This window comes from Equus przewalskii, chromosome 18 (assembly GCF_037783145.1).
Source record: "Equus przewalskii isolate Varuska chromosome 18, EquPr2, whole genome shotgun sequence".
NCBI classification, from domain to species: Eukaryota; Metazoa; Chordata; class Mammalia; order Perissodactyla; family Equidae; genus Equus; species Equus przewalskii.
Genome location: NC_091848.1, coordinates 57,928,107 through 57,940,914, shown reverse-complemented (window position 1 = coordinate 57,940,914; position 12,808 = coordinate 57,928,107). Strand labels below are relative to the sequence as shown.

At 43.8% G+C, this 12,808-nt stretch overlaps 1 protein-coding gene across 49 annotated transcripts in view; it reads left to right on the top strand.

Annotated features, from left to right (window-relative positions):
* ST3GAL6 (ST3 beta-galactoside alpha-2,3-sialyltransferase 6) overlaps positions 1 to 12,808 on the top strand; it is an 85,473-nt gene that overhangs the window by 28,581 nt on the left and 44,084 nt on the right. For 48 of the 49 annotated variants that reach the window (XR_011529020.1, XR_011529021.1, XR_011529018.1 and 45 more), the window contains 4 exons: positions 4,524 to 4,623; positions 6,762 to 6,839; positions 9,336 to 9,439; positions 10,450 to 10,513. Coding sequence is in view for 33 of the 49 variants with exons in the window: in XM_070582115.1 (XP_070438216.1) it covers positions 4,524 to 4,623; positions 6,762 to 6,839; positions 9,336 to 9,439; positions 10,450 to 10,513 (346 nt within the window). In the remaining 16 variants the exon portion in view is untranslated. The remainder of the gene's footprint in view (positions 1 to 4,523; positions 4,624 to 6,761; positions 6,840 to 9,335; positions 9,440 to 10,449; positions 10,514 to 12,808) is intronic. The other variant, XM_070582145.1, reaches the window with a different exon arrangement.

Here is a 12,808-nt window from a genome sequence, read left to right as displayed (position 1 = left end):
AGAGGACTGTCAGGAAATGATAGTTTAGAATTCTCTCTTTCTTTTTTTTTTTTTTTCGATCGACACCCTAGCTAACAACTGTTGCCAATCTTTTTTTTTTTTTTCCTGCTCTATCTCCCCAAACCCCCCATACATAGTTGTATATCTTAGTTGCAGGTCCTTCTAGTTGTGACATGTGGGATGCTGCCTCAATGTGGCCTGACGAGCGGTGCCATGTCCACACCCAGGATCCAAATTGGCAAAACCCTGGGCTGCTGCAGCAGAGCCCGAGAACTTAACCACTCGGCCATGGGGCTGGCCCCTCTCTTTTTATTTTTTTGGTGAGGAAGATTTGCCCTGAGCTAACATCTGTGCCAATCTTACTCTATTTTTTGTATATGGGTCACCCCCACAGCATGGTTGACAAGTGGGGTAGGTCTGCACCTGGGATCCAAACCCGTGAACCCAGGCCGCAAAAGTGGAATGTGCAGAAGTTTAACCACTCGGCCGTGAGGCTGGCCCAGCATTCTCTCTTTTGAGAGCCTCTCATGCCTTTTGTCTTGAGAGACAGGGTGACACCAGGAATAGAACCCTGAAAAGAAACAGTCCGACCTTAGGTCTATTTCTGTCTCTTAAACTGTGTGACCCGGGCGGACTCACTGGACCTCAGAAACTTTCATTACCCTCCTTCCTCAGGAAGATCGTAACTGCACAACTGTTTATCAATCTTGTTTCAAGCTTTTAGTGAAGGGATGGACATGCGAGCGTTTTGTGAACTTTAAACCACCACACAAATAAAATATACTTTATTATTAAAGAGAAGGAAAAATGGTTGCCGAGACTGAGCTCACTTGGTGTACGTAGATTATTGATGTGTTGGATTATGTACCATCCTTTGAGAAGAAAATAAGCATTTGGTCTCTGCCAGTGAGCCCTGCTCTGCCTCCATGCCCTCTACTCACACTGTTGGTGGATAATTGCCTTAAGATTTAACTTTGTAAAGGATGTTTGGGGGACCCTGATCCTAGGAGGAGCTGCAGCCAAGAAGCTGGCGACTATCATGTTTAATATCAAGATCTGGAAACTTGTTTCCTGTTGAAGGGCATTACGTTTTGGTTTTTTTTTTTTTTAAGCAGGCACTCTGTTAATTTCTAACTGGCTTTCCTTTGAAGGCTTTTGCTCAAAACAAAATGGTCATTCCATTTATAGAATTATAATTAGAGAGTTCGTTTATCTGTGGAAGCTTTTTCCTGTGAGCAAGCAGAGGAACTATATATGTTTGTCACGAGGATATCCTGGCTGGCCCCGGTCTGCTTTGCAACTTGACTACAGATACTTTGAACTGCGATGAAACACAAGCGAGTGGCTAAGCTTCGGGGTTTTTCTCAGCTGGTGTATGCACTGGCTCTTCAGGAGTTGGTTTATTTTACTTTTTGAAGGAAAAAAGGGATGTTCTCCCACACTTCTTTGTTTTCAGCTAAACCACATATTGGTGAATGAAAAACAACAAAAATCTCGCTTACACATACTTCTGTGCCCTGTAAAATACATATGTAAATTTCCCAAAGAATGTGTTTTGGGGGACAGAGAAGCAAATTGAATTGTAAGTACTGAGTTCTTTCTCTAGATCTTCATATATTGTCTTATCTTAGGTGTAAATATGTTTTTAAAAAATTGCTGTTACTAGTAAGTGGCATTCTTGTTGGGTGTTTGCATAAATGATGTTATTCTGGATGGAGCCTTAAATACTTAATTTGAGTATTCAAGCAGGTTGTTTGGTAACTGTTTTGGCCCGTGGTAGAATGCCTGCTGGGTCCATTTTAATCCCAGTATCAGTAGTTTCTAAAGCTGTCTCGCTACAAGTCTAACTTGGGTTCTAGAATCCATCAGCATGCACAACAACAAAAAAGGCTTAATTAGTCACAGGGTATATAAGTAACCCCATTGCGTTCTTTGGAGTCTTATATTTATCCTATATTCATGTTGGGTGATACCTGCATGAAAAAGAAAAGCATTTGCTGAGGTCAGTTCCGTCAAGGGATGAGCCAAGCCAACTGCACACGGGCTCCCCGCTGGCACTGAGGGGCCTGTACCTTGTCATGATGGAGCTGGCCCATGGCCTCCACCTGAGCGTTTCATATTCTCACCTCCCTCAGACGTGATGGACTCCCTTTTAGGACCCAGCTGGACCCCAGTTCTTGACCCGTCTCAATTCTCCAAGTACCAGGGGAGGAAGGAAAGCCAGTGTGGGTTGGACAGTGGTCAGGGTGGGGCTCCGGGCTGGCTGTCCTGTCTGTCTGCGATTCTTCTGTCAGCCACTCCAGCGAGGCATCCAATATCCCCAAGACCTCGCTGCCTTACGCTTTTACTCTGATGATCCCCAAGCCATAATTCTCTCCATCACTTGGATTTTCCTAATTATTTCTCAAGAAACATGGAACCGTACTATTTTTTTTTTACCCAGTAAATATCATGCGATTTATTTCTTGCTTTTTACCAAGAAGAATTTAAGGCGATTTTTGAAATAGCCCACACCGTATGAAGACAGCATACATTACAAATGGGTGAGGGAGACAGAACAAAGTGGAAGGGAGGCCCAGGCCCGGGGAGACGGAAGCAGCGGAGTTCCCGCGCCTTACCGACCCCAGCCCCTCTGCCTCAGGGGATGCCCCGGTTTCCGCCAAAGCCACGCCCCATCGCGGCTCCTGTCGGGCCAATGAGAATGCGGCCAGGTCGCATTAAGGATGGGCCAGGTCTCACTTTGGATTTCTCGAAACCCGTGCATTTTACTGTGTAGGAAAAGAGTACAGCTGACTTTAGTTTTAGAAAACAAACGCCGATAAAATACATAAACTTATTCAGCACGTATTTTTGTCTTAGGTTGTGCCAGACGCCCATCATTTTGGTTAACTGTCTAACAGAGGTAGTTGTGCGTTGTCACTTGTAAATGCGGGAAGAGGACATTGGAAGAGGGGCACTGACCTACCTGAGGCCCCCAAGCCAGGAACTGTATGGAGCTGGGCCGTGGTTCATGTCTTCTGATCCCCAGCGGGTGTTGACAATTCATGGGGCTATGTGCTCTAATTAGAAGTATGTGTAAACTACAGTTTGCTCATTGAACTCATTTACTCGTGGTCTGCTGACACAGCCCTCATTTCTAACTAATTTATAATAGTGGCATGTGGGGGTGGTGGCTGCCTTATCAGCAGTGAGAAGCAGAAGCTGCCAGCAAGTGGGGAGAGACCAGCCATTCCCGCCAGATGATCACCACAGGTTAGTCCCCTCAGCAAACAGCCCCACACCCTCATTAGCTCCAGAGGGTCTCCACCTTAACAGAGCCCAGCACAATTATGATACTTGTTAAGATGACCCTGCATTGTCAAGAACAGCTTAAATTATATTTTGTGTATTCTACTTATGAAGGCAGTGGAGATCTTTATTTTAAGATTTCCGTTTGAACTTGTTTGACCATTAAAAGGGAGGCAGCATTACATTATTTGGAAATGTGTGTAACCAAACCCAACATGTGCCACCCCATGTTGCCCCAGTTGAGTTAACATACACAGACAGAAGTGAGAGGAGTGGGACGTGAAATTGTCTCGGTGAACCAGAAACCGGATAGGAGAAGCAAAGAAACAGTGTAAATTTAGAGTCACATGAACTGAAATAGATCTCGTATAGAATCATATCATCTACTAAATTTGTCTTTTGCATTTACTTACGTGGGGAAGTGAGAACTTGTTCATTTCTGCCTTTGAAGCAAAAGTGGGAACTAAACAAACATGTTTTAGATTTTTAAAAAATATGTATTCTATAAAGGGTCTTATTTTTGCATTTATATTCTAGAGAGAATTGTGTCCAGGTTTTTGTCTGTCTACAAACATGCAATGAGCTATACTGTCCATTTAACACAAAAACAAGTAACTAGCTAAATTTACCTGTGCTACATTGAAAAATCAAATGGGTGTGTCTAAAAGTGTATAAAAATTGAGGACGTGGGGAATATTTTTTAGTTGCTTTTTTTCTGAGTTTTTTAAAATTAGAAAAGAGACTTGTAAAAATTGTAATGGATGGCATTTAAAAGTTACTTTGAACATGAAGAAATGAAATGTTTATTTACATCTTAAGGCATATATTTACTTTCTCTTGTGAGAGAGAAAATACTAGATATTTTTCAATGTTTCTGAAAAAAAGTTTTGGATATGGAATAGATGTATAAAATTTTGTTCTGAATCAAACTTTTTCTTTCTTATCTAACATAAGAAAGCAGTCTGGAAGCCACTGGCTTTGAAACCATGGAACTGTTCACTGGTCTAAACATGCATCCTGTTCTGTTGATTAAAGATAAGAGGACAAGGAGAGACAGAAAAATATATCCTCCTCCTGCAAATTCAGTGGTGTTTCCACAATAATAGGCCTGCATCATGTTCTTCCACTCTTCCCTCTCTACGTGTTTATTCACTGATGCTTATGTTTGAGCCGTTATGTAAATCCATCTGTATAACAATCTTGCCTTTCTCTGGACTCCCTCCCTTGCGTCCCAGGTGCGACAGCCATGAGAGGGTACCTTGTGGCCATATTCCTGAGTGCTATCTTCCTCTACTATGTGCTGCATTGTATATCATGGGGAACAAGTGTCTATTGGTAAGTTTCATTTTGGCTGTTTAAATACAACTCCCAAGCTAATTATTTCTTGACACTCAAATGTTTAGAGGGACCTGTAAAAAACCCCTGTGACATTTTGAACCCTCTCTAGCTTTCCATTATAAATTGGAGTTTTACCATTCCAGTATCTCGTACATTGTATCTCTAACAGTTTAAAAACTAAGGCGGGGCTTACCCCGTGGCCCAGTGGTTAAGTTCGAGTGCCCCATTTCTTCCCGCGCTCCACTTCGGTGGCTCAGGGTTTCATTGGTTTGGATCCTGGGCACAGACATGGCACCGCTCATCAGGCCATGCTGAGGCGGCATCCCACATGCCACAACTAGAAGGACCCACAACTAAAATCTACAACTGTGTACTGGAGGGATTTGGGGAGAAAAAGCAGGAAAAAAAAGAAGATTGACAACAGTTATAGCTCAGTTGCCACCCTTTAAAAAAAAAAACTAAGAAGCAACACCCTCTTTTTACTGACTTCAGGGAAGCAGTGATGTTGACCATCTTTGGGACATAACATTCTTTATATAATATCTCATCTCCTTGAATTAATGGAGTAATTCTTGGACTCAGTGGGACTTGACTTTTAGAACTTAAGATATTTGGATAAGAGATTGTTGATAAAATTTAGACACTCCAAGTAGTTTCCTTTGTTTAAAACTTTTGGTGAATGATGATATATGTACCTTTTCAAACAACTTTGGCTTGAAATGTCACATATAAAACTTTGAAGAGGCACAGATAGTTTATTGCAAAGAAAACTTTTATAATACGCTTTTTATCCTTTTTCTTACTGTTGGTCTTCTGGTAAGGAATGAAGCTTTGATCACCTTTAAATCCTGGCTGGCTGGTAGTTTATAATTAAATCAAAATAAGTCACATGACAACTTCCTGTGTTGGGCAGAAGTTCAGTACTCTCTGCCAGTGTTCCAATAGTAGGTTCTAGATCCTCTTTCTAGCTTTTGTTTACTAGATAAAAAAAGAACTTGATGCCTCTGCATTTAATTTCATCACTGGTTGATTAAAAATTAATTGTAGTGTTCTTCATGGGAGGGACACATTACTTGAGTCACAGAAAGTACCATGAGGAACTACTTTGATGGGTGTGTGTGCTGTGAACTTGCTGCCTTAAAAACTATTTGACAGATAATTGTCTTTTTTTAAAAAGCCACCCAAAGTTTGTCGTCACACTCTCCCAAAACAGCTTTCTATATTCTTAATAACCTTAGAAATCAAGTAATATCTTATACTTCCTTTTGTCCTCTGAATATAATTTAGTTTTTATGGCCTGATGTGCTTGTCCATCATATTTATGTATCTTCCTTACAGATAAATCAAGAGATTTTTGTTTGTGGTGTTCACAAAAGATGTTTCTCTGCATAAGAACTTTATTAGCCCCATAGTTCAGAAACCTGGTTGTTCTAACTACAGGGGTTTTGTACCAAAAATCACTGTGAGTTGAGTCTATCCATGAAGAGTTTGAGCTATTTCTTTCGTTTGAATCCTGTGAATCATAGACGAAAATTGATTAGTTTCCGTTTTAGATTAATTCTTCACATTGGTGATGGCCATTAATACATTCTCGGATGTTAAGCTCTTTCCTCTTTCCGGGCAAAGTCAGCCTCCCACCCCGGCCTCTTCGATTAGTGTCATTGTGCGCTGTCTTGTCACAATACCCTTTTAAACTGTGGAGACACTGCTCCATTCAGGAGGCCCCAGCCGGACCTGTGCCACGAAGAGAGGAGCCTGGGCTCCGACTCTTGCGCAGTGATGGGTGGAGCCGGTCACAGGCCCCGCGCTGTGGAAGCTGCTGCGTCGGTGTTTCCACGCTGTCGCCGGCAGGGGTCCCAGACGTGGCACAGGACGTCGAGCCCTTGGGAGCCCTGTGCCCTGGGGGTAGGGTCTCCACGCTTTGGGGACTCCTGAAGCGGGCCTGGCCGCGGCTTCCACGGCCGTGCAGGAGCCTGGCCCTTCTCCAGGGCCCTTGGATTCAGGGTTTTTGGAAGCCCTCTGGGTCGCCTGTCCCAGCAGCCTCTTGGGCTCCCTCGTTGGCATCCCGGCCCTCGGGCCGCAGGTGTGGGCGGGGCCGCGGGGAGGACCGTCCTGACCGCCTGCTTGTCTGGCAGGGCGCATCCCGTGGAGATGCAGCCGAGGAAACGCAGCCAGCCGTGCCGCGAGAAGCCGGCCTTCGCCTCGCTCCTCAGGTAAGCCAGCCCAGAAGCCGTGGCGGCCGGCAGGTGTTCGCCGCCCGTCCACACCTGGTCGCCTCCCGGGCACCCGCTGAGCGGGGGGCGGTGCACAGCGCCTCGGGCATCGTCAGGAGGCGGGGAGGGGTCCCGGGGGCAAGACGGGGGGCGCGGGGGTGGGTGGTGGTCAGGAAGAGGGCGCCTCTCCCTAGACGTTCGTGCCCCCTGTTGTTCACGTGCTGTTCTCCACCCTATTATTTCGTGGCGGCTTCTCCCTGGCCTCTGAGCTAAACGTTATGGGTCCAAGTGTTTCCTGACTTTCGCTGACTTTCACCGACTACGTACTCATCTGCATAAGGAAATGCTGACTGCTCCTTAGGGCCGTCAGAACTCGCAGAGAATTTGCTCTGCCACCCACACATGTTCTTTTCCTCCGTCACCTAGACTTTGACAGATTGCTGGTCAAAATGCCTCTAGATTAATAGAAATAAGTGACGGTCAGGTCTGGGCGTGTTTGATTGTGTAAAACAGGCACAAGCTTTTCAGCGTTTTACCCATTAAGGATCAAAAATTTGCGTTTCCTTTTCTTCTTCTTTTCTTTTCTAATGTTACTGTCCCTGTCCGTTACTGGTTCTTAACTTTTTGGGGCCAGAGCTCCCTTTAAAGTCAACCACTGCTCGGCATGAACTCTCTGCGTGTGGTTACAGGTGTGCCACGGCTGTGGGGGGGGGGGGGCGGGTGGAGGGGCGGCAGTTCATAGGACCACTGCAAAGTGGGAGAGTGGTTTTAAACTTTTTTGAAGTTAGTAAGAAACACATTTTTCTATGGAACCTAGTATACACCCATATTTATAATAAGAAAAGAAAGAAAGAGTTTTCACCCTTCCTGCTCCAGATACCCTGTATTCTGTTCTATTCACTCTTTAAAAATAAATAAAAATCATGAGTCACAAAATTGATCTCACGAGCCACCTGTGGGTTTCGCCTACAGGTTTAAATCCTGTTCTAGAATTGAGGTGCTCTTCAACATTAGTGAAGAGAGATAGTTCCTTTCTGAGAAACCCTAAAAATTAGAGTATTTACGCGAGATTGCTCAGCATGCGTGTAAGTCTGGTCTAAGGACAGTCGCCTCGCGTTTGTCGTGGGAACACTGTTCCCAGGGGCCAATGCTGCCCCTCTGCCGGCTGCCTCAGGAGAAGCTGGGCTGGGAGGCTGCGCTTGGAGGTCTTCCTGAGGCTGTGGGGGACACCTCTCCTTGGCGTTAAGCTTGGGCGTGGCTTTCCTCTTGGTCAGGTAGGGGTTAGTGACCCCAGAGAATGCCGTAGTTCCTTCACTTCTCATAGCTTCAGTGCCTCTGTCTACATTGATTCATAGGCTTTACCTACCTTTCCAGGCTTTGGGAGGGGGAACAACAGCAGAAATGTGCTGTCATATGATGCATTATAATGTCATATAAGACAACGCCATCTAACACAATGCACTGGGTCATTATTACAGATAAGCCCAATACTTACTGAGCCCTACTGTGTGTGAGACATGGTGCTAAACAGTTATTTCACTTAGAAATACAATGTAAGTCGCCTCACACAAAGTCTGCCTGGCAGTAGACATTAATCCTTACTCACCATTGTCACCCCCACACTCCACAGACCAGCATCCTTTGTCACCTTGCCCTCAGGGTGCAGAGGGATCTGTGGGTCACTTTCCCAAGGAAGAGCTGGAGAGATTCTTGAGTGTGCCTGAGTGGGACAGGGGCATCCTTCAGGCAGAGAAGGCAATAGGAAAAAGCAGGCAGTTCTCGTTCTTGAGTAAATATTAATCTAATGACTTCAGGAGAGAGTTTGGTTCTAGCTGCATCCACCTTTTCAAGCTTTTTTTTTTTTTTTGGTGAGGAAGACTAGCCCTAAGCTAACATCTGTACCAGTCTTCCTCTATTTTGTGTGTAGAATGCCTCCACAGCATGGCCACTGATGAGTGGAGTAGGTCCATGCCCAGGATCCTAACCCATGAACATGGGCCACTGAAGCAGAGTGTGCACAACTTGAACCCTTGTCCATGGGGCCAGCTCCCTCATGTATTTTTATTTTCACGGCTGACACAAATTTATACATATGGTACTTTTTAATTTGGGATTGGGAAAATAAATACTTTTATTTTCCCTTGTTACTTCCTTTGTTTCTTCCCTTAGATAGCTAACATTTTATCACTTGATGTTAATTTGTTTTTAAAACTTCGTTCCCTCCTCGCTGGTCCCCCGAAGCAGTAACATAGTTTTGGTTCCATGACCTGGAAGGTGTTTCCATTCCAATTGTGAGTTCCATTGCAAATATCATTCCATGAAATGTTGAAATACTGTTTAAGATGATTTTTAAAGAATTTTAAAAATAATTATACATTCATATGTAGTCAATATAGCAGTATGAGTGATATACTACACTTATTTTCAGTTGTGACTTTCAAAGCCTGCAAATATTGTGGGCATTTGGCAAAATCATTCTTTATCCTTTTCTTCCAGATTTCATGAGTTTCATCCTTTTCTGTGTGCATCCGATTTTAAAAAGATTGCTTCCTTGTATGGTGGCGATAAGTTTAGTTTGCCCTATGGGATAAAAGCTTCAGGTCAGTCATATTCTTCTTACTCTGCCCTAGAAATATGAGTGCTGTTTGATGTGAACCACGTTTATATAATTTCAAGGCCTTTTAGTCTTTCTGCTTCATAATGATTCCTAAAGAGTATGATTTGGGGATGGGATGAAGGGAATTAAGTTTTAATATACTAATCCCCATTCCTTTTGAGACAGTGTGGAATAAAAGAATAAAAGTGGTAGACTTTTTGTTGTTGTTGAGAAATTGCTTTTTACTTCTGTTTTGCCTCCACCTTCTTTATGAGTTCTCATGTCTTACTTGATTCTGATTTAGAGTTAGCAGGGTAACCCTGTGGGTTAACTTCCTCCCTATCTCCCATTGCACCTGTTTACCTGGGAGTTTTGCTTTATTTTATTTTATCAGCAAGTTCTAGCTCCTTGATCAGTCCTTTAATCAGTGGATATTCTATTTTTGGTAAATTTAGCGAGAATTACTCCATCTGCGTCATTAGTGAATGAGGTAACGCTTTCCCCTCTGCTCGTTGACACCTGATTGACCTTGCACAGCTTTATGTCCTAGATTTTTGAGAGACTCTAAAAGCCCAGGAAGTGACAAGCCTAAAGTTTTCTGAGTTAGATGTTGCCTATTCAACTGATCCTGTGTGTGTGTTTTAAAAATGTTTCAGAGAATTTGATCATTTAATAGGCTTAACTTGCTGAATATTGATATCTGTACTAACGTCAATTTCAGAATCATCTGATATTGCTCATTTTTAGTTACTTTTTTATGAATGTTTTCAGATGAAGCATCTTATTTTTATGGGGTTTTGGGAAAGTTTTCTTGGAGCATTTATCACTTTGAGTGTGCCTACTGAGCCGCACTGGCTAATTGCAGTGGTATCATTGATTTTCACCCCAGAATAAATCACAGTGGCCATACCAGTTGGAAATGGGTTTGGGGGAGGGGAGAGGACACAGTGTGACTTGCTGTGTACCTAAGAAGCCACGATTCCTTTGATTCCTAATTCTCCTTTTGTTTTCTAGAGGAACCTTTTCGACTTGCTCTGTCAGCGCTGCAGAGTTGTGATCTCTTTGACGAGTTTGACACGTGAGTTTATTTCCTTGCTTCTGTTTGACTTTTAGTTTTAGCTACAGTGGTTCAAAATATACACCCTAAGGTATAGAACATATATTTATTCAGGAAAATTCTGTAGCATTTGTGCATAACTAAAACGTCTAGTATTTATTTCTATGACACTTGAAATAAACAAACTACAAAATTAATTTAGAAGCTGAAGAATTGATTGGCTCAAAGTTTGCAGAATCTTGATGGTGAACAATGCTAGTCCTAAGTCAGGACATTTTTACCCCACATTCATCTTTCCTAAGTTGTTGTTCTGAAGAATTAATTCACACCCGGTAGTCGGCTCAGCCTCCCTCCGCAGATGTTTCCCACCCCTCGCACACATCTGCTAAACTGCTCCTGCCCTCTCCGTCTCAGTTGTGAAGAAGGTGGAGTGTTTGATTTCAGAAGCAGCTCTCTTCCTTTTATTCAGGATTATATTTGAGAGGGAAGTAAACAGCTTGCTTAGATATACATTTTCTGACTATAAAAGGTAATTTTGTTTTTAGAAAATGTTGGTGTCAAGTTAACTCCTGGGAAGTGAATTGCCAAAGACAGACTTCTCGGCAGGTAGACTTGTTTTACAGAAGTACACTTACTTCACGAAGCTTCAGGCTACACTTTAGAGTGTGGTTGATGGTCCAGTGGGTTGGAATGCGTCGTCTATAGCTATCAAGCCTCCGTTAAAGGAAAATGGCGGAATTTGCCCTCTTGCCCAGGCGAGCAGAGGTGCCGTTTGGCGGGTGCAGAGATGAGGGCAGCGGACAGAGACGTGAACGTGGAGCTAGAGTTTACAGAACAGAACTGGAGAAGTAGTACCAGATTTTGTCCAAGTTTATCTTATTTTTCCCAGATTACTGAAGTGTGGATTATGTAATATACGTCAGTTCATTTCAGTTTGTACTTGTTATAATTTTAAATTATGCCATCAGATTAATCAATTTCAATTTTTGATTGCTTATCAACAGCAACCATATATATTCTTTTCTAACCTAAAGTTTATATAGCTCTCATTTGTAGAATATTATTTTGTGCAGACCTTTTGCATATGTGCTTTATGTCAGTTCTCCCTGGTTTTTACAACCACCCTGCAGAGTCTGCTTGATGATCTCCATTTGGTAAACGCAGACACTGAGGCTGGGCAAACATACCGAGTTGGTTATAGCTAGTAAATGCCAGAGCCAGGACGAGAACCTGGACAGGGCCGTCCAGTGCTTGGATGTCTGACTTGAGTGATAATCATTATACCTCAAATATTTGCAGCAAGTGTCTGAAACATTTCGAAAGATCTTTGGCCCTGTAAATTTGAGCTATTGTCAGGATTCCTGAGGGTATGTGACTAGAAGTGTTGTTTTCCCTGGTTTTTCTCTTAGAACTAGACTGCGCTTCATGTCGTTGCTTTCAGAACCGTGTCTCGCACAGGCCTTCCTCGTGTGTCCCTCAGCCAGGGTGTTTCCTCTCTTCTTGCTGCTCCCTGCCCATTGCCGCTGTCACTGAGAGTGCCCCCTACTCACACTGTCAACCCTCGCCAGGTCTTAGCGTCAGCTGTATTGGCGGGGGGTGGTGGGGAGAGAGTGAAAATCATGCTGATCGCACAAGAGTCCTTTAGTCTGAAGTTGTCAAGAGACCGACGTGGAGGCAGCGTGTGGTCAGAGACTTCAGATGCAGAGTGATGGAAACCATCCTTGTAGGTCCCCTTGGAGTGCACGCAGTGAGGCCCAAGTTAGTGACATCACAGGTGGTCAGCATTGGCGAACTGCTGGTTGGACGTGTGCAGACCTGTTCCCTACAGACTCCACAAAGAGTATTTTGAAGTAGATAAGAATCTACTTATAACACTATTATATTCTGTTTGCATATTGACTTTTTGGATGGTTTACTTGTAATAATTAGTTTTATCTATATTTTAAGTAAGTCATTCTGCATTTGCCTGGAACCCACCGTATAACACAAAGAAAATAACAGGCTGGCCTATGCGTGAGCAATACATTTTAAATAAACTCCAGAAAGGCAAAAGGTACTAACCTGCTTTAATTGCTGCCTGAGTCAGTCAGCTCAGTCTGTCCCCCAAGTGACCTCATACATTGCTCCCTTCTCCTCTCGGCCTGGGAAAAGTGCTCCAGAAGAAAGCGGTCTGAGGAAGGTCTCTCTCAGGCCGAGGGATTGCACTGCCCTTGGCGGGGGGTCCTCCCCTGAGCCCCGGCCTGTGGATTCGGGAGCTGGCCTGGGTGTGCAAGGAGGGAGCCTCGTTGGCGTGGGCTTGCTTGCTCTTTGCGCTGG